Source organism: Aedes albopictus, chromosome 3 (genome assembly GCF_035046485.1).
Source record: "Aedes albopictus strain Foshan chromosome 3, AalbF5, whole genome shotgun sequence".
NCBI classification, from domain to species: domain Eukaryota; kingdom Metazoa; phylum Arthropoda; class Insecta; order Diptera; family Culicidae; genus Aedes; species Aedes albopictus.
Window position 1 is genome coordinate 158567180 of NC_085138.1, and position 26276 is coordinate 158593455.

A 26276-nucleotide genomic window follows, 5' to 3' on the forward strand; every position below is an offset into this window, starting at 1 on the left:
CAAATAAAAATCAAAACTTTCGAGCTCATTTGCTTTGGAAAACTAAGTTATTTAACAAAACCAATAGATTGAAAGATCTTTTAAGTAGAAAATTTAATGAACTTTCGAATGAGAGTTAAAAAGCTGCGATAAGTTTAACCATTTTCAAGTTGTAGCCAGTTTGAGACAAGCAAAGTCAAAAACATATAAAGTTCTATAACTACCTAACAGTTGAGATTTTACCATATGGGTACACATTTTTTTCACCATTTATGATCCTCTAACACTCCTTAAAAAGTTTGCATTCACGAACCTAACACCCTGCATAGTCTGAACTTATTTGCTTGTTAACGTTCATCAGGTTATCAAAAAAGCCGCGCTTTGCTGTGTCGTATGCATGGGTTTGGTTCACTTTTATATGTGGCCACTTCCGTCGGGACCCCCCGGAAACGGTTCCGGATGACTACCAGTTAAGATGTGTTCTGTTGCTGTTTTCCTGCTAACCGTTCATCAGGTTATCGGAAATGCCACTGTTTGATGTGTCGCATGCATGGGTTTGGTTCTCTTTTATATTTGTCCACTTCCGGCGGGACATCCGGAACCGGTTCCGGAACACTACCGGTTCAGATATGGTCTGATAATATTTCCCTGCTAACCTTTCATCAGGTTACCGAAAATGCCGCTGTTTGATATGTCGCATGCATGGGTTTGGTTCTCTTTTATATTTGGCCACTTCCGGCGGGACATCCGGAATCGGTTCCGGAACACTACCAGTTCGGATATGGTCTGATACTGTTTTCCAGCTAACCGTTCATCAGGTTATCGGAAATGCCGTGGTTTGATGTGTCGCATGCACGGTTTTGGTTCTCTTTTATATTTGGCCACTTCCGGCGGTACATCCGCAACCGGTTCCGGAACAATACCGGTTCAGATATGGTCTGATACTTTTTTCCTGCTAACCGTTCATCAGGTTAACGAATATGCCGCTGTTGGATATGTCGCATGAATGAGTTATGTTAAATTTTATATTTGGCCACTTCCGGCAGGACACCCAGAACCGGTTCCGAAACACTACCAGTTCAGAAATGGTCTGATGCTGTTTTCCTGCTAACCGTTCATCAGGTTATCAAAAATGCCGCTGATTGATGTGTCGCATGCATGGGTTTGGTTCTCTTTTATATATGGCCAGTTCCGGCAGGACATCCGGAACCGGTTCCGGAACACTACCGGTTCAGTTATGGTCTGATGCTATTTTCCTGCTAACCGTTCATCAGGTTACCCAAAATGCCGCTGTTTGATGAGTCGCATAAATGAGTTATGTTCAATTTTATATTTGGCCACTTCCGGCGGGACATCCGGAATCGGTTCCGGAACATTACTGTTTCTGATGTGGTCTGAAACTATTTTCCTGCTTACCATTCATCAGGTTATTGGAAATGCCGTGGTTTGATGTGTCGCATGCATGGGTTTGTTGCATTTTTATGTCTGGCCCCTCCCAGGGGTACCGGTCCGGAACACCTAAATGGCCATAACTCCGGAACGGCTGGACCGATCCGAACCATTTTCAATAGGAAACAATGGGACTATATGCCGCGTCGAATGAACCGTCGGTCATTAAAATCGGTTGTGATGTGAGTTTTTTGTACACACACATACACACATACACACACACGCACACACACACATACACACATACACACACACAGACATCACCTCAATTCGTCGAGCTGAGTTGATTGGTATATGTGACTCGACCCTTCGGACCTTCTATCAAAAAGGCATTTTTGGAGTGAACATATAGCCTTTCCAGTACACTTAGTGTACGAGAAAGGCAAAACCGTAAAAAAAGTTAAAAGAAAACCTAAAATCTGTCCAGTTTTGAATGAACTCTACAACCTGGCATCCCTAGAAACAGATCCTGATGGAAACAGATGTAAACTAGCTAAATTAATAAGCATGAAATCATTTCACATCATTAAACGTACTTTTGCGTCATGGGCTGGATAAATCAATAGAATGCCGTGTAAAATATCAAATATTCACATCAAATCACATTTACACGTTGGACAACATGTAAATGGATTGTTATAAAATAAAATAGCACACAAAAAGGTCAACAATGAACCGCAGTGCACAAATTACATTGAAACGTTTTTATGATACAGAAAAATGGCATTTTTTGGAAATTTCAATAAACGTCATTTACGAGAAAAGGCTGCCATCAAAGCAGTAAAACCAGTCAGTATCCCCAATTTTTTTTTCCTATTGTTGTTTGAGTGTGTAGATGCTAAAGGTAGCTTGGAAGTCAATTATTTCAACTAACTATTTCACAGATGCAGAAAATGCGTGAAAGTTAAATTTTAAAAGTCGTACAAAGCAGTTGCTCCAACATCACTACACAAATATGCTGTACAAATTACTACGTTCAGTTTTCTAAAATTTTATATTTTTCCATGAAAGTACAGTGTTAAACCTTTATGATAGATAGATTCAGATTGCCGTTTTTGAAGATCATATATTTTTAAGAGCACTTTGGAAGCATTCTCGTTATTTAGTGGACACCCGTTACTTGGAAGGGGCACTTCAGAATTTCTCATCGACATTCCAAGGGATCTACGAAGTATTTTATGGGGGCATCAGGTGGCTTCCGGGATGTTTCAAGAGATCTCGGGATACCCAGAGGCAGGGATGCCATATATACAGATTTATCTGTATTATACAGATTTTTGAGCATCCGTACAGATTTCGTTTTATATGAAATACAGATTTTTGAGCTTGAGGGGCCATTTTATTTTTGTATGGGATACAGATTTTTCCATATAGCCGAGGCGGTAAACGCACGGGTATTCAGCATGACCATGCTGAGGGTGACGGGTTCGATTCCCGGTCGGTCCAGGATCTTTTCGTAAAGGAAATTTCCTTGACTTCCTTGGGCATAGAGTATCTTCGTGCGTGCCACACGATATACACATGCAAAATGGTCATTGGCAGAGGAAGCTCTTAGTTAAAAACTGTGGAAGTGCTCATAGAACACTAAGCTGAGAAGCAGGCTTTGTCCCAGTGAGGACGTTACGCCAAGAAGAGGAGAGGAGGAGGACAGATTTTTCACCCAAATTTTGTATGGGATACAGATTTTTGAAAAGTACGATACAGATTTTTCGAAAAATCATCTGGCATCCCTGCCCAGAGGTCTCAAGGGTGTTTCAATGGGTCTCAAAACCGCTTCATGGAATTGAAATGCTCCTGAAATCTCCGTAAAACTTTTGAAATACCTTCGTGCGCCCTTAAGCTCTTGAGCCTGTTTCAGTAGAAAGCTTCGTATTCTCTTGAAACGCCTTTGGAACCTCATTAATACCATTGAATCGCCCTTGAAATCCTCGTTATCCATTTTCTTACCCCCGAAACTCCTTAAAACAACCTTAAAAGGTTCTTGACGCCCCCTGAATCGATTCTGAAAACTCCTTGAAGCGCTCCTGAAATGCCTCTAAACGCAAACTGAATCCTCTACAACGGAACCTGTCGGCAGTGTTGTTAAAAACTCAAATTCTCAAATCTAATGGTTGAGTTGTTTCACGCGCAATCCTTGACTCGCCAAACTCATCGCCGACAAAAATCATGCATGAGTTGCTTCGTGATTTTACTCATTGTTTTATTTCTTGGTGTTCTTGTTACACCGTTCAACACATAATTTTGTTAAGTGAAAGAATTTTTGAAAAATATTGAACCGGGCCTTCACAGTTCAAAACCGAACACGGTGTGTCTGGTGGACAACATTAATTTAAAAAATCGGTATCGCTTAGACACCCCCAAACGAAAGCTGGGGGTCCCCCCTTTCATTTGAGACTTAAATGAGAATGAAAGTACGTGATCGCCCAGCAGTAAAGAAGGTGAAAGTTGCTGCGGTGATCGAAATTGTCTGAGGATGGCTGAAGTAAAACAGTAAGCCGAAACGTCATAACGTTAAACCAATAGTTTTCATTGGCTCACCGAGAAACATCAATAAAACAAATAAATAATAGTTCTATTTATCGGCGGGTCTATAACATTTTTTTTTAAATATGATATTTTTTCATATTTTCGAAGAACACATTTATGAGAAAACACTGTTTTCCATTGCAAGCATGACTTTCCGACGGTATATTTTTTATAATATGTTTATGTTCTACCCATAAAAGCATAATAGTCCCATGTGAATGGGAAATCCAGCAGATGACAGTTTTGTGTTTATGGACAGTGTGGTGAAAGTGCTAGAACAGTGAGTATAAAATCGAGTTATATGCTGTTCCTTTGAATTCCAATAATGTGTTTGTATCCTATGACAGATGCGTATACGACTTTAGGGTCTCGTATTTGACTGTTACCAGCAGGTTACCAATCGACCAACTTTGCAGCACATACCGTAATTTGGTTCTTCAGATTTTTGCTCTTGAAATTTCGGGGTGTGACTTCGTCATATATTCTCCTCAAACAGGTTCTCAACTTCAATGCGCGTCTGGTACTCAAGACACATGTTTTCTTTCGTCTTCTTCTTTTTCTTGACGTAACGCCCCTACAGGGACAAAGTCTGCTTCTTAGCTTGTTCTATGAGCACTGTAGGGGATTTAAGAATAAATGAAATTGTTCGATCTGTTTGAAATTTTCTTATGTTATCTCTTACAAGCACTTTCACAGTTTTTAAATAAAAACTTCTTCTGCCAATTACTATTTTGCTTGTGTATAGCGTGAGATCTGCTCGAAAATACTGCATGCTCAATTAAGTCGAGGAAATTTCCTTCACGATAAGGTCCTGGACTGACCAGGAATCGAACCCGTCATCCTCAGCATGGCTATGCTGGATACCCACGTCTTTGCAGCTGTGGCTTTATGGGCCCTTTTCGTTATCAAAAACAAATCATCGGTGAACAAAATCGGTTCTGGTCACTCGTTAACGCCGGGTTTCAACTGGAAGGCAGTTCATGAATATTTGAGAGCTTCATCTGATCAGCTTGATCTCTGGGTTTTGCCCGTAAATATTCAGCAACCGCAGCAACTTTATGAGAAGTCTGAATGATGTTTAACAAGTTTCAATGTACTTCAGCTTTAGTGCAAACAAGTTGTTTGCCTTTGATCATCTCCCTGTAGCATCTAGAACACAACTACAACGAGCAATTTCTTTCTGCATCATCGGTAGTAGCGCTTGATCTGCCACGTTTGCTCTTTATGAGAAGTTGTAGTTCTTGCAGCACTACATATTTCACAAACAAGAAGGGCTGCAACTCCATGTAGAAGGTTTCAAATAATATTTAAACTCATAGAGAGTAAATTTAATGGGTGTATTCTCACCATTGAATGAGATAAATTTAAATGAGCAAGTCCGAACTTTTTTTATGGGGTAGTACTAACAGCTATCTCTGATATCTTTCAGAAAAAGATGTTATAATATCACAATATCAGAAACAAGAATAAGTTAAGACATTTTCAATCCATTCTGATTATTATGTATGTGCTCAGACATATGTACTGTAATGTAAAACATGTGTATATGTCGATAAAGCTGTAGAATTAAATGAAAAGTTGCTAACTAGTCTACAATGCCATGATACTAGCAGAAGATCAAACTGTTGATAACCGACAGATTAGCACATTGTTCTTAGTACATACATATATATTATGCAACCGTTAGATATGTAGCATTAATTATTCTATTTTTGATTGATTTGTCTTTATTAAAGAGACTTTCAGCCCTTGGTATTCTATTTTTGTCAGTTGAGTAAGGCTACCTGTTTACAAAGGTATACGGTTACTAATAATTTTTATGTCTCATCACCCGTTATTAGACAATTTTACTAAACAAATCTAAAACTGTGAATATTAACTGCTTTCGATGATAATTGTGGCTGAAACAAATTTCTTCAAACACAATACGTACTCTTTGGTTTGGATTTCCTCGTTATATAGGGGGTTATTGTCGTAGTTGTTTCTTTAAAGTAAGGAGCTATACCTAACTGCAAGGATGGGAACGCTCACTTGCAAAGAGTTACACTCACTTGCAGTTTTCTCAGCTCAGAGGCGTGCCACCAAGAAATGATGTATGGACGACTTTTGCCTTGTGGATTTGTCTAAAAGTTTGCCGAATAGAGTCGGGTTGGCACACGCATACCAAAGTCGTGAGGGAGCTGCGAAAGCAAGTCTCCACGAGGTGAATGTAAATTACACTCACCTCGTGGAGAGTTGCTTTCACAGCTCTGTTACGACTTTGGGATACGTGTGCGACCCCTACTCTATTCGGCAAAGTTTTAGACAAAACCACAAGACAAAAGTCGTCCATACATCGTTTCTTGATTGCACGCTTCTGAGCTGAGAAAATAGCAAGTGAGTGTAACTCTTTGAAAGTGAGTGTTCCCATCTCTGCCTAACTGCAATAGTCTGAATTAACTAAAAATGATTAAGTCTTAGGTACCATAAAGGTACACAAATTGAACAAATACCGGCATGTGATAATTCTATCCGAGCTACGGCATACAAGAATATAAGATAGACCGTCACGTTAATAAAATTGGTGCAGGGTTCTAGATAGTTTTATTCATGCTTTCGATCGATTTAAATTGCATCATCAAAAAACTTTTAGTTTTCCGAAATGGATTACCTTCCAAAATGTTGTACCCCGTGATCCGAGCTACTTTGATGTATGTTCTATTTTTGTTGACATTACTCGGCCTACTTCGATCGTAAAACTTTTAAATCATGAGACACTGTCAATAAAAACTAAGAAAATTACAGCCGCACTAACTACTTTTACATGTATAAAAGTTTATTTGTACATATGTCCATATACTGCTGAAATTCTATTTCAACTGCCTTAAATATTTTTTTTGCTCTTTATGTCTAAGCAACGTTGTGTAAGGGAAATTTTTAAATTTTGATTTGACCCGTTTACTCTTTTAAAAGGACACGTTACTAATGGGCGACCTCATACAAGCCCATTTGGCTACACTAAAGGTTGAAAAGAGAAAAAACACAAGTCTCAAAGATAGTAATATTTGAAAAAAAAATTGTTCTAGACCCGCCGATAGAACTTTCTCATACTTACCTTACCGGTCAGGCTAAGGCCGGGGTGGCCTCTGCTGTACATAGTAGCCGCCTCCATTCAACTCGGTCCATGGCTGTTTGTCTCCAGTTCCGCACTCTGCGTAGGGTCCGCAGATCGTCCTCCACTTGGTCGACCCACCTAGCTCGCTGCGCTCCACGTCTTCTTGTACCGGTCGGATGACTCTCGAAAACCATTTTAGTCGGGTTGCTATCCGACATCCTGATGACGTGAGCCGGCCACCGTAGCCTCCCGATTTTCGCGGTATGGACGATGGTTGGTTCTCTTAGCAGCTGATGCAGCTCGTGGTTCATTCGCCTTCTCCACGTCCCGTCTTCCATTTGCATTCCGCCGTGGATGGTACGCAACACCTTCCGGAAAACCCCAAGGGCGCGCTGGTCCTCTGTACGTAGGGTCCGTGTTTCGTGCCCATAGAGGACGACCGGTCTACTCAGCGTTTTGTAGATGGTTAACTTCGTGTTACGGCGAACTTTATTCGATCGTAGAGTTCTGCGGAGTCCAAAGTAGGCACGATTTCCTGCCACAATGCGCCTCTGAATTTCTCTGCTGGTGTCGTTGTCGGCGGTCACCAGTGAGCCCAAGTACACGAATTCTTCAACCGCCTCGATTTCATCACCGTCGATATGAATTCGGGGTGGCGGGCGCGGTGATTCCTCCCTGGAGCCCTTTGCCATCATGTACTTTGTCTTCGACACATTAATGACTAATCCGATTCGTCTGGCTTCACTCTTTAGTCAGATGTACGTTTCCGCCATCGTCTCAAATTTACGAGCAATAATATCAATATCATCGGGGCAGACAATTAAACGTTCCATAATTAATACAAAATTTCCCATAAATAATTCGAAAAGTCCCAGTCAAGAAACAGGGCTGTAAGCAGTCATAAATAACAAAAGTGCCATAAACAAATAACAAAATGCATAAATAAATCAAAAGTTTCCATAAATAATTGATTTTTGAGCATCTAAAAACGTCAAAATTGCAATGAATAAATCAACTGTTGCAATAAAAAAAGCCATTTTTCCCACCAAAAACTTCGAATTTTCCTTAAATAAATCCGATTTTTCCATAATAAATTAGAAAATTCACAATAAAAAAATATCGAAAGAGCATTAAAAAATTCAAAAAACTGCTATTACTGCTTACACCCCTGTTTATTCACTGGGACTTTTGGAATTATTTATGAAGAATGATCACTTTCTCATGAGTCGTTTATATTTTAGCCTATCATCGGCGAAACCAAGCAGCTGAACGGACTTCGTGAAAATCGTCCCACTCGTGTTTATCCCCGCTCTTCTTATTACACCCTCCAAAGCAATGTTGAACAGCAAGCACGAAAGACCATCACCTTGCCGAAACCCTCTGCGAGATTCGAAGGGACTCGAGAGTGTCCCTGATACTCGAACTACGCACATCACTCGATCCATCGTCGCCTTGATCAATCGTATCAGTTTATCCGGGAATCCGTATTCGTGCATAATCTGCCATAGCTGTTCTCGATCGATTGTATCATACGCCGATTTGAAATCGATGAACAAGCGATGTGTGGGCACGTTGTATTCGCGGCATTTCTGCAACACCTGGCGGATGGCGAACATCTGGTCCGTTGTAGCGCGCTCACCCATAAATCCAGCCTGATATTGCCCCACGAACTCTCTTGCAATCGGTGATAGACGGCGGCATAAAATTTGAGAGAGTATCTTGTAGGCAGCGCTCAGTAGTGTGATCGCGCGGTAGTTCCCGCAATCCAACTTGTCGCCCTTTTTTCTCATCTTAGTCTCAAATGAAAGAGGGGATCTTCAGCTTTCGTTTGGTGGGTGTTTTAGCGATACCGATTTTTTAAAATTAATTTTGTTCTACCAGACACACCGTGATGTTCTGGCGAACTAAGTTTTTTTTGGAATATGGAAAACCTCCAGGAGCGGAGTCGTTGTTTGAAAAATCAAGATATACGTTTAAGCAGCATTTTTGTAAAACATTTAGATTTTCTGAAAATTCGTTTAGTTTCCGCCAGGACAATTTTAAAAAAATACCACATCTTGTAAAAATTTCCAAAAATCTAAATGTTTATAACTTTATTGCGAACCAAGAATAAGAAGTAATATCCATGTCGTGCTGAACAATAATAAGGAAAAAAACTTAACTGTTTAAGTTTGTCAAAATGTTTGATGAAACCGGTGCCCGGCCATTTGGCCGAATATCGCACGGTGTCAAAATTTCGATTATTATCGAACTTTCATGTACCTCGGATTTTTCTTCATAGAATGTTAAAATTTCGGCTATAATGTATAAATGCAAAATTTGAAAATATTCTATCGGGGAAAATTTGAGTTAGATGAGTTTTTGGGTATTTTCCATACTAAAAATCAATAATTACTATTTTAGCCCAAAAAACGTCCCATACAAAATGTATGGAAAAATTTTCGCCGATAAAATTTATTTCTAGTTTTCCGATTATGAATATAAAGCAGAAATACTATTCATTTTCGAAGAAAAATCCGAGGTACATGAATGTTCGATAATAATCGAAATTTTGACACCGTGTATCGTTCTGCCGAACGCCGCCATTTGGCCGAATTAAAATCAAAGGAGTTTAGAAGAATTTGTTGACATGCCAGTTGCAAATATGATAATCAGAAATATTTCTTTCTTTAAATCATGGGCTGTTCTTTCTTGTCTTATCATACAGAGATTAGTTGGCGCTGAAAATGCCATTATTTTATCAGACATTTTGCCTTCTTTGAAACATAGGTTGTTCTTTCGGGTTATACTGATGTGGGAAATAGAGTCATTGCCACTTGAGTTCACAATTCATTTCCGGCAAACGGCGTTCGACCAAATGATCCGGAACCGTCCAGTGATGATGTGCTGCTACCCGAGCAGAAGGGCATACCTTACAAATACCATGCGAAGAGCAACATGTGCTCTAATACCTAAAATTGTTATTGATGCGTTATTCTACGAAATGTTATGAGAACATCACAATAACAGTTGGAGGTGTTTGAGCAGAGTTTGGTATTGATGTAGGCTTAGCAGTGAAAATAGCCGAAGAACAAGATTTGCTATTATATCATGAAGTCAACGAAAAAATGAAACATTTAATAATAAGAAATGTTATTAGTTTGTTATTCAATAACTTTGGGATAACAAATACAGCACTTGAAATTTTAGGTATGCATTCATCATTGAAATAACAAGACTTGTTATTTTCTAAGTGTTCTTTATACAACATTTTGGTATTCGTTTTTGTTATTTTGCCTCTTGTTACCACCTAATGAAGGGCATATCAAGGTATGGTAGTATTTAAGATAAATACCATGATATGTTATTCTCTTGTTATTTTCTTCTGCTCGGGTAATGAAAGCATCCTGAAGCGGCTCTTATCACTTTTACCGGGAGAAAATGTATATTTTTTTGAAAATATACTCCAACTGTAGTATTGAAACTGTGTACACGCTGAAGTTTATAGTGACGAACTGTTTAATGTTTATTTCTTGAATTTACAGAGAGTGCGTTCCAGTTCCAGTTTCCAGTGGAAACCAGTTATTTTTTCTTACTCCTGACCATTCAACCTATACCTTCACCTGTTCTACACCAGTTTTACAGCTGTTTATGCTCACTCTCATTATCTGGAAGAAGTATGTGGGTTACCGTGCCACCGAGGTGGTACCCTGAACCGCATTTATCTCTGTCTTTCTCTTCGGTTCAGCCAATTATGAGTGCAATCCATCAGCAGTAACGACTTCCCATGTCGTCGAGCGATTAATGTCACCGAAGATCAAGCCCACTCAATGACGACGATGGTATACACCTGATGGTTACCTCTATGCGCGCCACACCGCAACAGGTTACGATGAAGAGTTATTAGAACATAAAGCCACACGTCGGAGATTGGAGGAGCCATTCACAACCTTTGAAGGCATCCGATTTACCGCAACATTTTATGCTGATGCTAAACATCCCGTAATCTTTAATGATGCGTTCGCTGCCTTCTTCTAGTTTTCTTCTTCGCCGAGTAGAGAAAAAGAAGCCCATCACAGCACGAGCCTTGCAGCATCACCACCGCGCAACCACGCAAGCAAGCAGGGCGATAAATCAATTTTAAAATAATAGGCCTTTAATGGCTACTGGCAATTAAACGCCTAACGATATCCTGGTTCGGTCGGTGACGATGGGTGCTAGAACCAGGCTCAGATTCCCCATCATCAGCAGTGCGCGAGACTCAACGTGTATCCAGCTGAAATTACCCATCTAAATCGCCGTCGTCGCGTCGCGTCACAGTCAGAGTTGTCGGCGGTGCGGTGTAGGTTAGGTACCTACGTTTTGCGACTGCATTAATCTTTAACCTTTCGTCGTTTACTTGCGCGCGCGAAGCAAACTGCCAAGAGGATTGCGAATCGCTGCGAATTTAGTGACGGTGTGATCTATTCCGTGGGCACGCGGTTTTGATGAGTGAGGGTATGGGATACGTCGCATGATTTATTTGATGATACTTCGAGTTAAAATTTCTACATGCTCCAAGAAGCTTCAATACATTATGTGAGCCAAAATACTACGTTCTTAAAACTTCTATCCAATTAAGGTGAAACATCAAGAAATCTCATTGAAATTTTGCATACAAACTTTAGAGGCACAAATCTGACGAACGAAGCATCGAACCAAGCCGTACTTGTTTAACCTGCCTTTGCTCACCTGCAAAAAGAAGCAGTTTTTCCAAGTCGAGCGCATTTGTTTACGAATTTTTAAGATTGGTGATCTGGAAACGTGAGTAAGGGTCCAAGTCGGCCATTGTGGGAGCCATATTTGTATTCTCTGATGTTTCTCCTTAAGATTCATCACTAAGTGATTCGTCTTTGGAGTTTCTTCCCAAATTTTAGTTACACGTTACCACTACCTTTTTCTTGTGGCACTCTTAAAGATGCAGAGTGTCAAATTAACATAAGGAGTATATTGAAAAATAGTTAGCAATGCACAAAATTCCCAATCTCTGAAGTTTAGGTCTAAATTTTGAGAATTCTCGAAATTATTATTACCTTCATACCTTCACAAATAAAGCATTTTTTTTATATATTTTCTAGCTGTAGCGAATGGAATTTGCAATAACAAAAATGTGAAGAAAAACTAGATGCACATAACATGTCATTCTACACCGATTCACATACTTGTTAGAAAATGGTTATTAGATCATAAAAAAAACTTGCTGCTTTAGAAGAGATCTTTTATCGTCAAACTTTTAAGTTCTATTTAACCTTCATCATGTTTGCCTTTCTCGTACACCAAAGTGTACTGAAAGGCTGTTCACTTAAAAAATGAATTGGCTATAGAAGGCTCGGAGAGTCGAGTCACATATATCAATCAACTCAGTTCGACGAATAGAGATGATGTCTGTATGTGTGTATATATGTATGTATGTCTGTGCGCAAAAAAGATCACTCACTTTCCAGGCACTTACGGATTACCGATTACACTAGTTTACAGCATTTTTGAACTCGGTAAGCTGATGATCGTTTTTGGTGTAGAATCATGCCCTGAGTTCGAAAACGCGAAGGAAAAAAATACAGTAGAGCGGAAATTTTTTCGACTTTCCATACAAGGTTGATGATTTGAAATCGATTTTTGTTCTATTTTTAAGCAAAGTCACTCACTTCACACATTTCATTCTCGGTAATCGATGCTCCGATTGAGCTGATTTTTTTACTGTAACTCGCCTACATATGATATGTCAAATAAACGCCGAGAAAGAATTTTTCAATTGGTTTTTTCTTATTGAAAAAAATACATTTCTTCATATATTTTTGGAAAATTGGCTAAAATTTAAGGAGATCGTCCCCAAAACTCGCCAATATCTTGAATTTCATCAATCTGACGCAAAACTTGCATTCAGATGATCGAATTGTATTACATTCAGCTTTTAATTTATGGAAAAAGATTTAAAATTGGTTAAACAAAATGCAAGATATTTGAATTTTATTATATTCCATATTTTAAATAGTTGTAAAACTCGATATTGAGCTAAAACTTAAAAACTGTTCTACTTTAAATTTTTTTAAGCACGGTTTCGAAATCAGCGCTAAATTATGCTTCAAAAATTTTGGTCGTTGACAGAAGTTCACGACTTTCTTTTTATTTTGTAAACTAGTGTTATCAAACCGAAATTTTACCGCTTTATTCGCTATTGAAAATGGTGCGAATCGGTGAGGGCGTTCCGGAGCTATGGCCATTTCAGTAATCCGGACCAGCACCGGTGAACTGTTCTTTATCCATGAAATGAACCAAATTCTACCATGTGACACATCAAATTGAGCCGAATTTTGTAAGCATCAGCAAGGTTTGCGAATTTATTGCGGAAATCATCAATGAAAATCAAACAACTAGAAGAAGCGGCTGTATTAAGGAGTTTAAGGCTCTAAAACCATACAATATGGATATATTTGGTATGAGGAAGATGTCCGCAGTCCAAAAATGGTGACCAGAATATCCAAGATGGCGGTCCAAAATCTAATATGGTGGCTCAAACTCAAGATGCCAGCTGTTTTAAGAAACTTTAGGTTCTAAAACCATGCAACATGGGTATATCTGCAGTTTTAAAATGTTTTGGGCTCTAAAATCTTGCAGAATAGGGATAATAAGTGTCCGAAAATGGCAACCAAAGTATTAAGATTTTATCATTGTCTTAATTTTTAGATAATTTTCTAATATTTGAAGATAACTCTCCCGCCTCTTCTTTAACCTTTCTTTGGCATTGGGATCAGTTTTGACCCAAAACGTACACTATGTCAGCGAGCAGTTTCCGACGTGATGCAAAAGGAATACAAAGATGAATATTCAAAGCGCGATTTGCCGCACTGAAAGTATTGAAGTAGTGGTGCCAAGCCAAGGCCAAGCCAAGGCGTAGGAGGGTACGTGCCAAGCGTCAGAAAGGCGACGCGCTCGTCATCAAGACGGAACAAACCAAGTACTCGGACGTCTTGAAGGCGATGCGAAGCGATGAGAAGCGATGCGAAACGACGCCAAGTGAGGGTCTTGGAGCCGACGTACGCAGTATTAGACGTACTCGTATGGGCGAGATGATCCTGGAGCTGAAGCGCGAGAAGGAACACAAGGGCGCCACCTACAAGAGGCTGGCAGAAGAGGTCCTTTGGGAGGGTGTTGAAGTGAGGGCTCTTACACATGAGGCGACTCTGAAGGTCAAAGACATTGATGAGATCACCGAAATGGAAGAGCTCGTCACGGCACTGCGGCAACAGTGCGATGTGCAGGTGGCCGCCGCAACCGTTAGCTACGGAAAGGGCCAACAGGGACACAGATAGCTTTGGTTCAGCTACCTGTGGCGGACGTTAAAAAGTCCGTTAAATTAGGGAGCATAAAGGTGGGCTGGTGAGTATGTCACCTGACATTCCACGAGCCACCAGAGGTTTGCTTTAGGTGTCTGAAAGCAGGACACAAGTCGTGGGACTGCAAAGGCCCTGACAGGCGCAAACTGTGCAGGCGATGCGGCGCTGAAGGTTATGAGGCCCAAAGCTGCACGAGTCCACCCATTTGCATGATCTGTACCGGGAAATCCGCGAACAACAGACATCCGACGGGTGGTCCAAGGTGCCTGGCCTGGTGGTTTCTGAGTGAGAGACGGATATCGCCATCATATCGGACCCATAGTACCCGCCGGCAACGGCAACTGGGTCGCGGATGGGTCCAGAAAAATGGTGGCGATATGGACGACCCCGTCCAGGAGTTGGTGTCTACTACCTATGAGGGCTTCGTGGTCGCCAAAGTAAACGGGGTCTTCTTCTGTAGCTGTTATGCGCCTCCGCGGTGGCCAATCGAACAGTTCACGCAAATGCTGGACCGTGTAATGACCGTGCGAACAGGGCAAAGGCCGGTGGTAATAGCAGGTGACTTAAATGCCTGAGCCGTAGAATGGAGAAGCCGCTTCACGAACCAGCGGGGTCAGATACTTTTTAGAGACACTGGCCATATAAGATGTCGACTTGGCTGACGTCGGTACCAAGAGTACCTATAGTCGAAACGGAGCGGAGTCAATCGTTGACGTGACCTTTTGTAGTCCTGGCCTAACGAGTAGTTACAACCTGGCGGTTCGCTACAGTATCGACTACAACAACAGCAGGCAGCGAGTAGAAGAAGAGGCGGCTAGGCCAAGGCCAAGCCCTCGCAGGTGGAAAACATCATACTTCGACGAAGGGGTATTTAGGGAGGCGCTCCACCGTGAGCGAAACTTAATCGGTTTAGACGGCGACGAGCTGGTAGCGGTGCTCTCACGTGCGTGTGATGCGACCATGCCTAGGCGAGTCCACCCTACAAATGGGAGGCCACCGGCATACTGGAAGATCGACACGATTGCGGACCTTCACTGCGCCTGCCTACGGGCTAGGCAGCGGATGCAGCGAGCACGAACTGATAAAAAGCGAAACGAATGGTGGGTTGTGTTCGCCGCTTCAAAAATCGCGCTGAGGACCGAGATAAGAGCAAACAAAAAGGCCTGCTGTGAGGGTCTCTGTCAGAGTGACAATGTGAACCTGTGGGGTGACGCCTACAGGATTGTTATGGATTGCTCCTACAGAGCAATCCCCAGAGATGTTGGAGGGGAGCATCGAGGGGCTTTTCCGCGTCATGATCCTAGTCCTTGGCCTCCTCTCGTAGGACAGCCGGGGACTGGGGCTGGCGATGAGGAGAGGGTCACCGATGTGAAACTTGCGGGGATAGCAATGTCCTTAGCGTAGGTAAGGCCCCATGTCCGGACGGAGTTTCAAACCTGGCCTTAAAAGTAGCTATTGCAGAGGCCCCCGAGATGTTCAAATCAGCTATGTAGAAATGCCTGGACGAGGGAGCTGTTCCAGAAGCATGGAAGAGACAGAGCTTTATTCTATTGCCAAAGGAGTGGAAACCACCCGGAGACCCGTCGGCATATAGACCAATATGCTTGATAGACACGGCGGGAAAGCTGCTCGAAAAGATTATCCTCAAGAGAATGTTGAGGTTCACTGAGGGCGTAAATGGTCTTTCGAGCAACCAGTATGGCTTCCGGAAGGGGAGGTCCACCGTAGACGCTATCTTGTCGGTTACAAAAACCGCCGAGAAAGCACTCGAGCCTAAGAGGAGGGGAATTCGCTTCTGCGCGGTAGTGACTCTGGATGTAAGGAGTGCGTTTAATAGCGCCAGCTGGTCTGCTATTGCCGATGCGCTCTTGCGTCTGGGGATACCGGAGTACCTGTACAAGATTCTCGAAAATTACTTTCAGAATCGAGTACTAGTTTACGACACAGAGGTGGGTCGGGAGTGCTTTCACATAACCTCAGGAGTCCCGCAAGGTTCCATCCTGGGTCCGGTGTTATGGAATGTCATGTACGACGAGGTGTTGAGGTTAGAGTACCCAGTGGGAGTGGAGATTGTCGGATTTGCCGACGACATTACGCTCGAAGTCTATGGTGAAACGATCGAGGAGGTGAAGTTGACTACCGACCACTCGATCAAGGTTGTGGAGGCGTGGATGCGATCCAGGAAACTGGAGCTGGCTCACCACAAGACTGAGATGAATGTTGTTAACAACCGAAAGTCGGAGCAGGCGGAGATCAGTGCAGGTGAGTGCACTATCCTGTCAAAGCGCTCCGTCAAACACTTGGGCACGATGATCGACGATAAGCTTACCTTCGGTAGCCACGTCAATAATGCCTGTAAAAGAGCCTTCACAGCTATCGCGGCACTGTCTCGGATGATGTCCAATAGCTCTGCGGTGTATGCCAGTAAGCGCAAGTTTCTGGCTAGTGTTGCTACGTCCATACTTAGGTATGGCGGCCCGGCGTGGGGCACCGCGCTAAGTACTAAATACTACCGACGGAAGCTGGAAAGTACTTACAGGCTTTTGTGACTGAGGGTTGCGAGCGCGTACCGTACTGTGTCACACGACGCTCTCTGCGTCATTACTGATATGGTGCCTATCAGCATTCTTATCAGTGAGGACATGGAGTGCTCCGAAATGCGCGGCACAAAAAGCATACGCAGGACTGCCAGGGTGGCCTCTATGGTCAAATGGCAGCGCACGTGGAACAGTTCCATCAAAGGAAGGTGGACCCATAGGTTGATACCGAGGGTAGATAGTTGGATTAATAGGGTCCATGGGGAAGTTACATTCCACCTGTGACACAGGTCCTTACAGGTCATGGTTGCTTCCGACAGTATCTACACCTTTTCGGGCATGCGGATTCTCCCTAATGTATAGTGTGCAATGGTTTAGAGGAAACGGCGGAACACGTTTTGTTCGTGTGCCCGCGTTTTCGCATAATGCGTGACCGCATGCTTGCCACATGCTGGGAGGACACAGCTCCGGACAATTTGGTTCAGAGGATGTGGTGGGATGAGTTTGGCTGGAACGCCGTTTCAACGGCTATCACCCATATCGTCAGGGAGCTACAGAGGAGGACATACCGGTGCCCTGCGGTCGAGATCGACCCTTACAACGATTAAGTGGCCGCGGAGAGGAAGTCCCGGTAGCGTTGCTGTCGTGGCGTCGGTCTACTGGGTTGGATCCGAGCCCGCGGTTGGAAAGGGGTCCTCGTCAAGGGTCGGGGTAGGTGAGACCCGTCTGTCTGCAATCTTCGGGTGCATCTGATAGGGCCCAAGTTTAGATAGGGTTGCACGTGGGCATCAGTTCTTGATGTCTGCTAAGCAGTTGGGCGCGGGCGGGGTTGACCCTGCCCGCCTACCGAGGACAAAGGGAGTGGTGAGGACCACTCGGGAAACTGGCTAAGCGCCAGCATGCTACCGTGATGGACTCTCCAAAGTGAGTCATCGATGTTCGTTGCTGCAGGCTACGCAGCTAACTTTAAGGGTGCGATCTGCACTAGCCCCTCTCTGAAGCAATGCCTTCTTGGTGGTTCCGGAGAGACGAAGGGTTTGTCGACCATAGGAATGTGTTTTAGTGGGTCGAGGAGAGAGTAGTCTTGGCTTTAACTTATGTTGTATAGAACGGCCTTAACCCCACACTACCCTTACCTTCCTGTTAGGGTATGTGTTGAGAAGATTCCCCCCCCCCCCTATGGTTTAGAAGAAAACAAAACAAACGAATGGCTCACAGCAGAACGGGACAGCAGAAGAAAGCGGACGGCAACGAAATTGATTGGTCCACATCCAGCAGGCGTTCGCACAAGCAAACCAAAAGTTCTGCGAGGATGACGACGATAGACCTTATCTCCCAAATCGCCCTTTTCAAAAGCTACCACAATATAGCGACGGAAAAATGTGAAAACCATCACGAATACGAAAAAAAACCGATGCGTTCCGAACGGTTATCCAAGGCTCTGGATATTCTGTTCATTCGAGAAGTGGAAAACGAGCAAATTTCGCTGCCGAGCTTCAACGTACTCGCCAGCGCCAGAAGAGCAACGGCTATCGCTCTTCTAAAAGAACACATCCAACTCTAACATGTGGAGAGAGGTTTGGATGGCCGTCTTGTGGCTGTACGCGTACAGAACACTACTCTCTACTGTGTCTGTCTACGCTCCGTCCGGCTTGGCTTTTCGCGCCTAATGGGAGTGTTTTGACGTTCTACCTTCGGCATTCCACAGAGAATACTATTCTTGCAGGAGACTTCAACAGGGTGGTACGGCAATATGATGAAACAGGGTACAATTATGATGTGTGGCTGAAACTCCGCTCAAGAACATCTGGCCACACTTTCATTATTGCGAAAATATTGAAAAAATTCAACGGGGTTGCGGTGGTTTTGACCGCCGCAGTTGGTGCCCCTTATTTCTGATGTTAATTGTAGGTTATTAAGATTAATACTAAACCTTATATCGCATACCCTTAACATCGCATCGCAGAACGATCCCACAATTAGCGATTCGCCAGATTGTCACATTTTATGGATCATCTCGCGATGCGATGGGTTAACGCTATTGCTGATCTCCTTCGGCTATCGGATCTAAATGTTTCACCTTCCGTGGTTGTCTGGTGAATCGAATGAGCTTCGCCGGCATCACCATAGCGCTCTCTAAGTGCCATCAACTTCCCACGGATTTAATTGTAGGGTTACACACATCATCGTGTCTTGGATTACCGCTGGTTAGCTGCTTAGAGCTAAGGAAAATAATGATTGTTTTATGACTGCCCGAAGCCAAAAGTGGTAAACGATCTGGCACGTCTACCCGACTAGCGTAGGTCAATGCGATCGGCATCGTCTTACCTTTTCAGGAAATGGATAATAGATCGAGGTGATTCTTTACTGTTTGTAGCCATTAGAATGTACAAATACGTCTAGTTTGGATTGGCATTAAGGTTCCCGATTTTAATGGGGGTGTTTCACACGAAGAAGCGGTTAATTAGCCCACCCACATGGTTCTGGATAGGTTTTGCTTAATTTTCAGTGTCAGTCGATCATCAAACGATGACGCTATAGGAAGTCGCACGAGATTCAACAATCTGTGATTCACTGCTCGTCTTTGCAAATGCTAGACAAAATGAAAGCTGTTCTTTGGGAAGAAACTCCAGGACAATGTCCTGAGATTCTTGGCATGACGTTCTGAAGACTTGATGATAACGTTCTGAGAACTCCATTTGGAAGCCCACATATTTGAACAACTGACGCTGATTAATCTTAACAGAATCGATGGTACAGTTCTCAATTCACTTCTCGTGCAATATTGATAAACGTATCCACAGATCTCAAGCTGCCATTTTTTAGAGCCCATTCAGTTAACAAAATTCACACACCATTATTTTTATTTCATTGCCCCAAATCGCGCATTATATCAGACAAACTGAGCAGCACGCGTCCGTGTTCGCACAAAATCCCAAAAGGCGAAAGTGCATCTTGGGCTCACATTGTCTTAAGCTTCACCACTCTATCGCATGCGATCCGAGTTCGACTTTGCCCAAAATTCCCACATCTGCCATCAACAACCGGCTGTTAACGGCTGTTGAATGTTGACTCAAGATTGCCGGGCCTGCTAAAGTTGCATAATTTCGCCGAAAAAAAATCATCAACCAATAAAGCGCCATCCGATGCGCGATTCCACGCGAGATTTACCGCAAGACCGGTAGATATGTGCCAGCTAGTGCCCATTTCGCTCAGGCTCAAACTTTTAATTATGAAAAATAAAAGTGCTACTGCTGCGCTGCCCTCCGACCTCTGAATGGTTGGTGTGTGAATGCAGCGTGCATTCTCTGCCGCTAGTTGGCTTCAACAGGGGGAATGTCATCACCTTTTTTCCTCGGCTAACCCGTACTAAAGAGTTGTTTAATCGATTACATTTGATGAATGAAGAAAACTGCTTTCGCGCTTTTGACTTTTGGCCTTCTTGGCGGACGTGTTGCATGCCGTTTATTTTTATTTTTCGACATTTGCGATTCGATTCACTATCAGAGATAGTGAGCTGCGGCACGAGCGAGAAAAACGAATGTAGGCAGTTTCTTCTTCTTCTTTGTGGCTCGACGTTCGCATTGGAACTTGGCCTGCCTCTCTTCAACTTAGTGTTCTTAAAGCACTTCCACAGTTATTAATTGAAGGGCTTTCTTTGCCAGCCATTGCATAAATTTGTATATTGTGAGGCAAGCACAATGATGCACTATGCCCAGGGATTCGAGAAAATTTTCCCGACCGAAACGGGAATCGAACCCGCCGTGTCCGGAAAGGCGATCCATAGTCTCAACCACTAGACTAACTCATTTCATTTATATAGTTAACATCAAATTCATGATAATACTGAATCAACAACTTACAGCCATAATACTCGATTTGCAGCTGCAGCTCTCCAACGTCGGTCACGCCCAACGCTCGCCAGATCACGCAACACCTGGTCTGCCCATCGTGCTCTCTGCGCTCCACGCCTTCTTGCACCAACCGGATAGCTAGCAAACACCAACTTTGCAGGGTTGTTGTCCGGCATTCTTGCAACATGCCCTGCCCACCGTATCCGTCCAGCTTTAGCCACCTTCTGGATGTTGGATTCACCGTAGAGTGCAGCGAGCTCGTGGTTCATCCTTCTCCGCCACACATCGTTCTCCTGCACGCCGCCGAAGATCGTCCTTAGCACGCGTCGCTCGAAAACTCCGAGTGCTTGCAGGTCCTCCTCGTGTTCGTAGAGAACCACCGGTCTTATTAGCGTCTTGTACATGGTACATTTGATGCGGGGGTGAATCTTTTTTGACCGCACTTTTTTTCTGGAGCCCGTAGTAGGCACGACTACCACTGATGATGCGCCTTCTTACTTCACGGCTCACGTTATTGTCAACCGTTAGCAAGGAACCGAGGTAGACGAATTCTTCTACCACCTCGAAAGTATCCCCGTCTATCGTAACATTGCTGCCAAGGCTTGTCCTGTCTCGCTCAGTCCCACCTACCAGCATGTACTTTGTCTTAGCCGCATTCACCACCAGTCCGACCTTTGCTGCTTCTTTTTTCATGCGGGTGTACAGCTCTGCCACCGTTCCAAAAGTTCTGGCGATAATGTCCATGTCGCCCGCAAAGCACACAAATTGACCGGATTTTGTGAAAATGGTTCCCCGGCTGTCTAGTCGCATTACACCTTCCAGAGCGATGTTGAAGAGTAGGCGTGGGAGTCCGTCACCTTGTCGCAATCCCCGGCGAGATTCGAATGAACTGGATAGTTCACCCGAAACCCTTACGCAATTTTGCACACCATCCATCGTTGCTTTAATCAGTCTAGTCAGCTTCCCAGGAAAGCCGTTTTCGTCCACGATTCTCCATAGCTCTGCGCGGTCGATACTGTCGTATGCCGCTTTGAAGTCGATTAAAAAGTGATGCGTTGGGACCTGGTATTCACGGCATTTCTGGAGGATTTGCCGTACGGTAAAGATCTGGGCCGTTGACGGCCGGCCGTCGGTGAAGCCGGCTTGATAACTTCCCACGAACTCATTTGTTTTAGGTTACAGACGACGGAAGATGATCTGGGATAGCACTTTGTAGGCAGCATTCAAAGAAGTGATCGCCCTGAAGTTCTCACATTCCAAATGATCGCCTTTCTTGTGAATGGGGCAGTTTACCCCTTCTTTCCACTCCTCCGGTAACTGTTCGGTTTCCCAGATCCTGACTATCAGCCGATGCAAACAGGTGGCCAACTTTTCTGGGCCCATCTTGATGAGTTCAGCTGCGATACCATCCTAACCAGCTGCTTTGTTGGTTTTGAGCTGGTGAATGGCATCCTTGACTGCCCTTTAGCGTGGGAGATGGTTCATTTCCGTCCTCCGTTGCCGTGGTCTCCCGTGCCTACGTTCTCCACGCCATTCAGGTGCTGATCGAAGTGCTGCTTCCATCTTTCGATCACCTCACGTTCGTCCATCAAGAGGCCTCCATCTTTATTCCTGCATATTTTGGCACGCGGCACGAAGCCGTTGCGGGATGTGTTGAGCTTCTGATAGAACTTCCGTGTTCTCTTTTCTTCCGAAAGGGACGGGTCTGCTTTTTCCGCTTCTATTTGTAAAGTTCCACGTTCTGTCGAGTCCTTTACTGCAGCATTACCGCCCTCGTTGCATTCTTCTCCTCCAAAACCGTTCTGCACTCTTTGTCGAACCATTCGTTCCGTCGATTCCGTTCCACGTACCCGATGGTGCTCTCGGCTGCGTCGTTAATGGCTGCTTCCACTGTACTCCAACAGTCCTCTAGAGGGGCCTCTTCGAGCTCGCCCTCGTCTGGCAACGCGGCCTTGAGATTCTGCGCGTATGCTGAGGCGACATCCGGTTGTTTCAGTCGCTCTAGGTTGTACCGTGGCGGTCGCCGGTACCGTACATTGTTGATGACGGAGAGTTTTGGGCGCAATTTCATCATCACCAGATAGTGGTCGGAGTCGATGTTGATGCCACGATAGGTCCTGACGTCGATAATGTCGGAGAAGTGCCGTCCGTCAATCAGAACGTGGTCGATTTGAGATTCCGTCTGCTGTGGTGTTCTCCAGGTGTAACGATAAGGGAGGCTGTGTTGGAAAAAGGTGCTACGTATGGTCATATTTTTGGAGGCGGCGAAATCAATGAGTCGTAGGCCGTTTTCATTCGTCTGCTTGTGGAAGCTGAACCTACCAATCGTCGGTCTGAATTCCTCTTCCTGGCTTACCTGAGTGTTCAAATCTCCTATGATGATCTTGACGTCGTGGCTTGGGCAGCGATCGTACTCGCGTTTGAGCTGCGCGTAAAATGCGTCCTTGTCAACATCAGTGCTTCCGGAGTGTGGGCTGTGCACGCTTAATATGCTGAAGCTGAAGAATCGGCCCTTGATCCTCAACCTGTACATTCTATCGTCGATCGGCCACCAACCGATCACGCGCCTTTGCATATCACCCATCACGAAGAAAGCTGTTCCCAGCTCGCATGTTTTGCCGCAGCTCTGGTAGATGGTATGATTACCTCTAAACGTTCGCACCATAGATCCTGTCCAACACACCTCCTGCAGCGCTACGATGCCGAATCCGCGGTCTTTCAATAGATCGGCGAGTTTGCGGGTGCTCCCAATGAAGTTGAGAGATCGGCAGTTCCACGTACCGAGTTTCCAATCGCAAGTCCTTTTTCTTCGTTGGGGTCGTTGCCGTTGGTCTCGGTTCGTATGTTGTATTCTGTTGCTGATTTTCCGTTACAATGGTTTTTTACGGCTGGCTCGTAGGGCCTGACACCAACCCTCTACTTTCCGAGGACCATAGTGCACAGTTGAGCTTAGAGTCCTTCCCTGGCACTCAGACGTAGATCAGCCGCCCCTAACATGAGGATCAGACGCTGTTGTGAGCCGCTCCTCCTGGAGCACAGACGCTCAGGTTTGCCGAAGATTTCCTGGATAAATCCCTAAAGAAACATCTGGATGTATCCCTGGAGCGATTCCTAGAGGATGCCTGGTAGAAGCCCTGTAGAATCCCAGATGGAATTCCCGGAGCAATCCCTGGAAGAATTTCTGAAAGAGGCATTCTGAGAGGAATCCCTAGAAAATTTTTAGAAGAAATCTCTTGAGGAAATCTTAGAGTAATTTTAGAAGGAATCCTTTGAGGAATTCTTGGAGGAATCTCTGCAAATCTTTAGAAAGAATCCTGGAGAAACTTTTGAACAAACTCTTGGCGTAATTCCTGGAAAAATTTTTGGATAAGACCCAGCACGAATTCCTGGAGCTTGGATGAATTCTTGAAGCAATCTTTAGAAAAATTCCTGGAGGAATTTCTGGAGAAATCTCCAGAGAAATTATGGGAGGAATTGCTGGATAAATATCTGAAAAAATCCCTAAAGAAATTCCAGGAGGAATTCCTGCAAGAACCCTTTGTGAAATTTCTCGAGGATTCTCTGGAAGCATCTCAGGGAATATTCCTGGAGAAATTCCTGGAAGAATCCCTGAAGCGATTCCTGGACGAATCTCTGGAGGAATACCTGGAGAAATGTCTGGAGGAATCCCTGAAAAATTCCTGATAGTATTCCTGGAGAATTTCCCGGAAGAATATTTGTGACAACTCCTAGAGGAATTGCTGACATAGTTTTTGGAGGATGTCCAGGTGAAATTTTTGGAGAAATTCGTGGAGGAATTCCTGAAAATAATTATGTGGTATTTTCTGCAGGAATTTCTGTAAAAGTTCCTGGAGAAATCCCTGCATAAAATCCTGGAGGAATTCCTAGAGGTATGCCTGTGGAAACTGCTGGAGGAACCTCTAGAGGAATCTCCAAAGGAATTCTATTTCTGTTATTGTTCTTTTTCTGAAAAAAAAATCCCTTGAGAAATTCCTGGAGGAATTTCTAGTGGAATTTCTGGAGGAATTCCTGGAGAAATCCTCGAAGGAATTCCTGGATGAATCCTTGGAGGAATCCTTGAAGAAATTCGTGGAGAAATTCCAGGATCAAATCGTGGAGGAATGCATTGAAAAATTCCTAGAGGTATTCCTGTGGGAATTGCTGGAGGAAGCCATGATGAAATTCCTGGAGGAATATCTGGGGAAATTCTTGAAATAATTACAGGATACATTTCTAGAGAAATCTCTAGAAGAATTCTGGGAGATTTCTATTATTTTTCTATTTCTGAAAAAATCCCTTGAAAAAAATCTGAAGGAATTTGTAGCGGAATTTCTGAAGAAATTCCTGGAGAAATCCTCGGAGGAATTTCTGAAGGAATCCCTGGGGGAATCCTTGAAGAAATTTGTGAAGAAATCCTTGGAGGAATCTCTAGAGGAATACTTGGAGGAATCCCTGAAAAATTGCTGTATGTATTCCTGGAGAATTTCCTGCAAGAATTTCTGAGAAACAAACCCCAGAAATTTTTTTGGAAAAATTCCAGACATAATTTCTTAAGGATGTCCAGAAGCAATTCCTGGATAAATTTCTAAAGAAATTGCTGGAGGAATTCCTGATGAAATTCTTGGGGTAATTACTGGAGAACTTCCTGGACGAGTTTGTTTGGAAATTGCTGGAGCAATCCTTGAAGAAATCCCTAGAGGAATCTTTGGAGAAATGCTTGCAACAATTACTGGATGAATTTCTGGGAGAATCTCTGGAGAAACTCTGTGAGAAATTTCTTAAAAATCCCCTTAGAAATACCTGGAGGAATTTCTAGAGAAATTTCTGGGGGAATTCCTGGAGAAATCCTTGAAGGAACTTCTGAAGGAATCCCTGAGGGAATCCTTAGAGAAATCCCTGGAAAAATCCCTGAAGAAGCTACTTGAAGAATTTTTAGCGGATTTCCTAGAGGAATCCCTGGAACAGTTCCTGGAGGAAAATCTTGGAGGAATTCCTGAACAAATTCTAGAAGGTATTCCTAGAGATAATCCTGGAAGAACTTTTGAAGAGTTTCCTGGAGAAATTACTGGCTAAATTGCTGACATAATTTATGATGGAATTTTTTGATTTATTCCTGGTGAAATTCCTGGAGAAATTCCTCGACGAGACCCTGGAGAAATTTCTGGATAAAATCTTGGGGAATGCCTGCATGAATTTCTGGAGGTATCCCAGGAAGAATTCCTGAAGCAATTCCAGGAGAAACTCCTGAAGGAATCTCTGCAAGAATCCAAAGAAGAATCACTGAAAGAATGCCTGAAAAAATCCTGGAAGAATGCCTAGGAGAATTCCTGGTGGATTTTTTAGAGGATTCCCTAAAGTAATTCCTGGAGAAATCGTTGGAGGAATTCCTGTGGGAGTCTCTGGAAAAAATCCCTTGAAGATTTCCTGGATAAATTTGTGTAGGAATTCCTAGCGGAATTCTTGGGAGAATCTTGGAAGCAATTAC

At 43.6% G+C, this 26276-nt stretch overlaps 2 protein-coding genes across 4 annotated transcripts in view; one reads left to right on the forward strand and one right to left on the reverse strand.

The window, feature by feature from the left end:
- The window catches only part of LOC134292101 (uncharacterized), a 72234-nt gene extending 48443 nt beyond the window's left edge, over nucleotides 1–23791 (forward strand). Inside the window, exon 2 of the mRNA XM_062860859.1 lies at nucleotides 22906–23791. Coding sequence (XP_062716843.1) covers nucleotides 22906–22912 — 7 coding nt within the window. The 3' untranslated portion in view covers nucleotides 22913–23791. The remainder of the gene's footprint in view (nucleotides 1–22905) is intronic.
- LOC109422690 (mucin-5AC-like) overlaps nucleotides 1–26276 on the reverse strand; it is a 375256-nt gene that overhangs the window by 336678 nt on the left and 12302 nt on the right. The window lies entirely within an intron of this gene.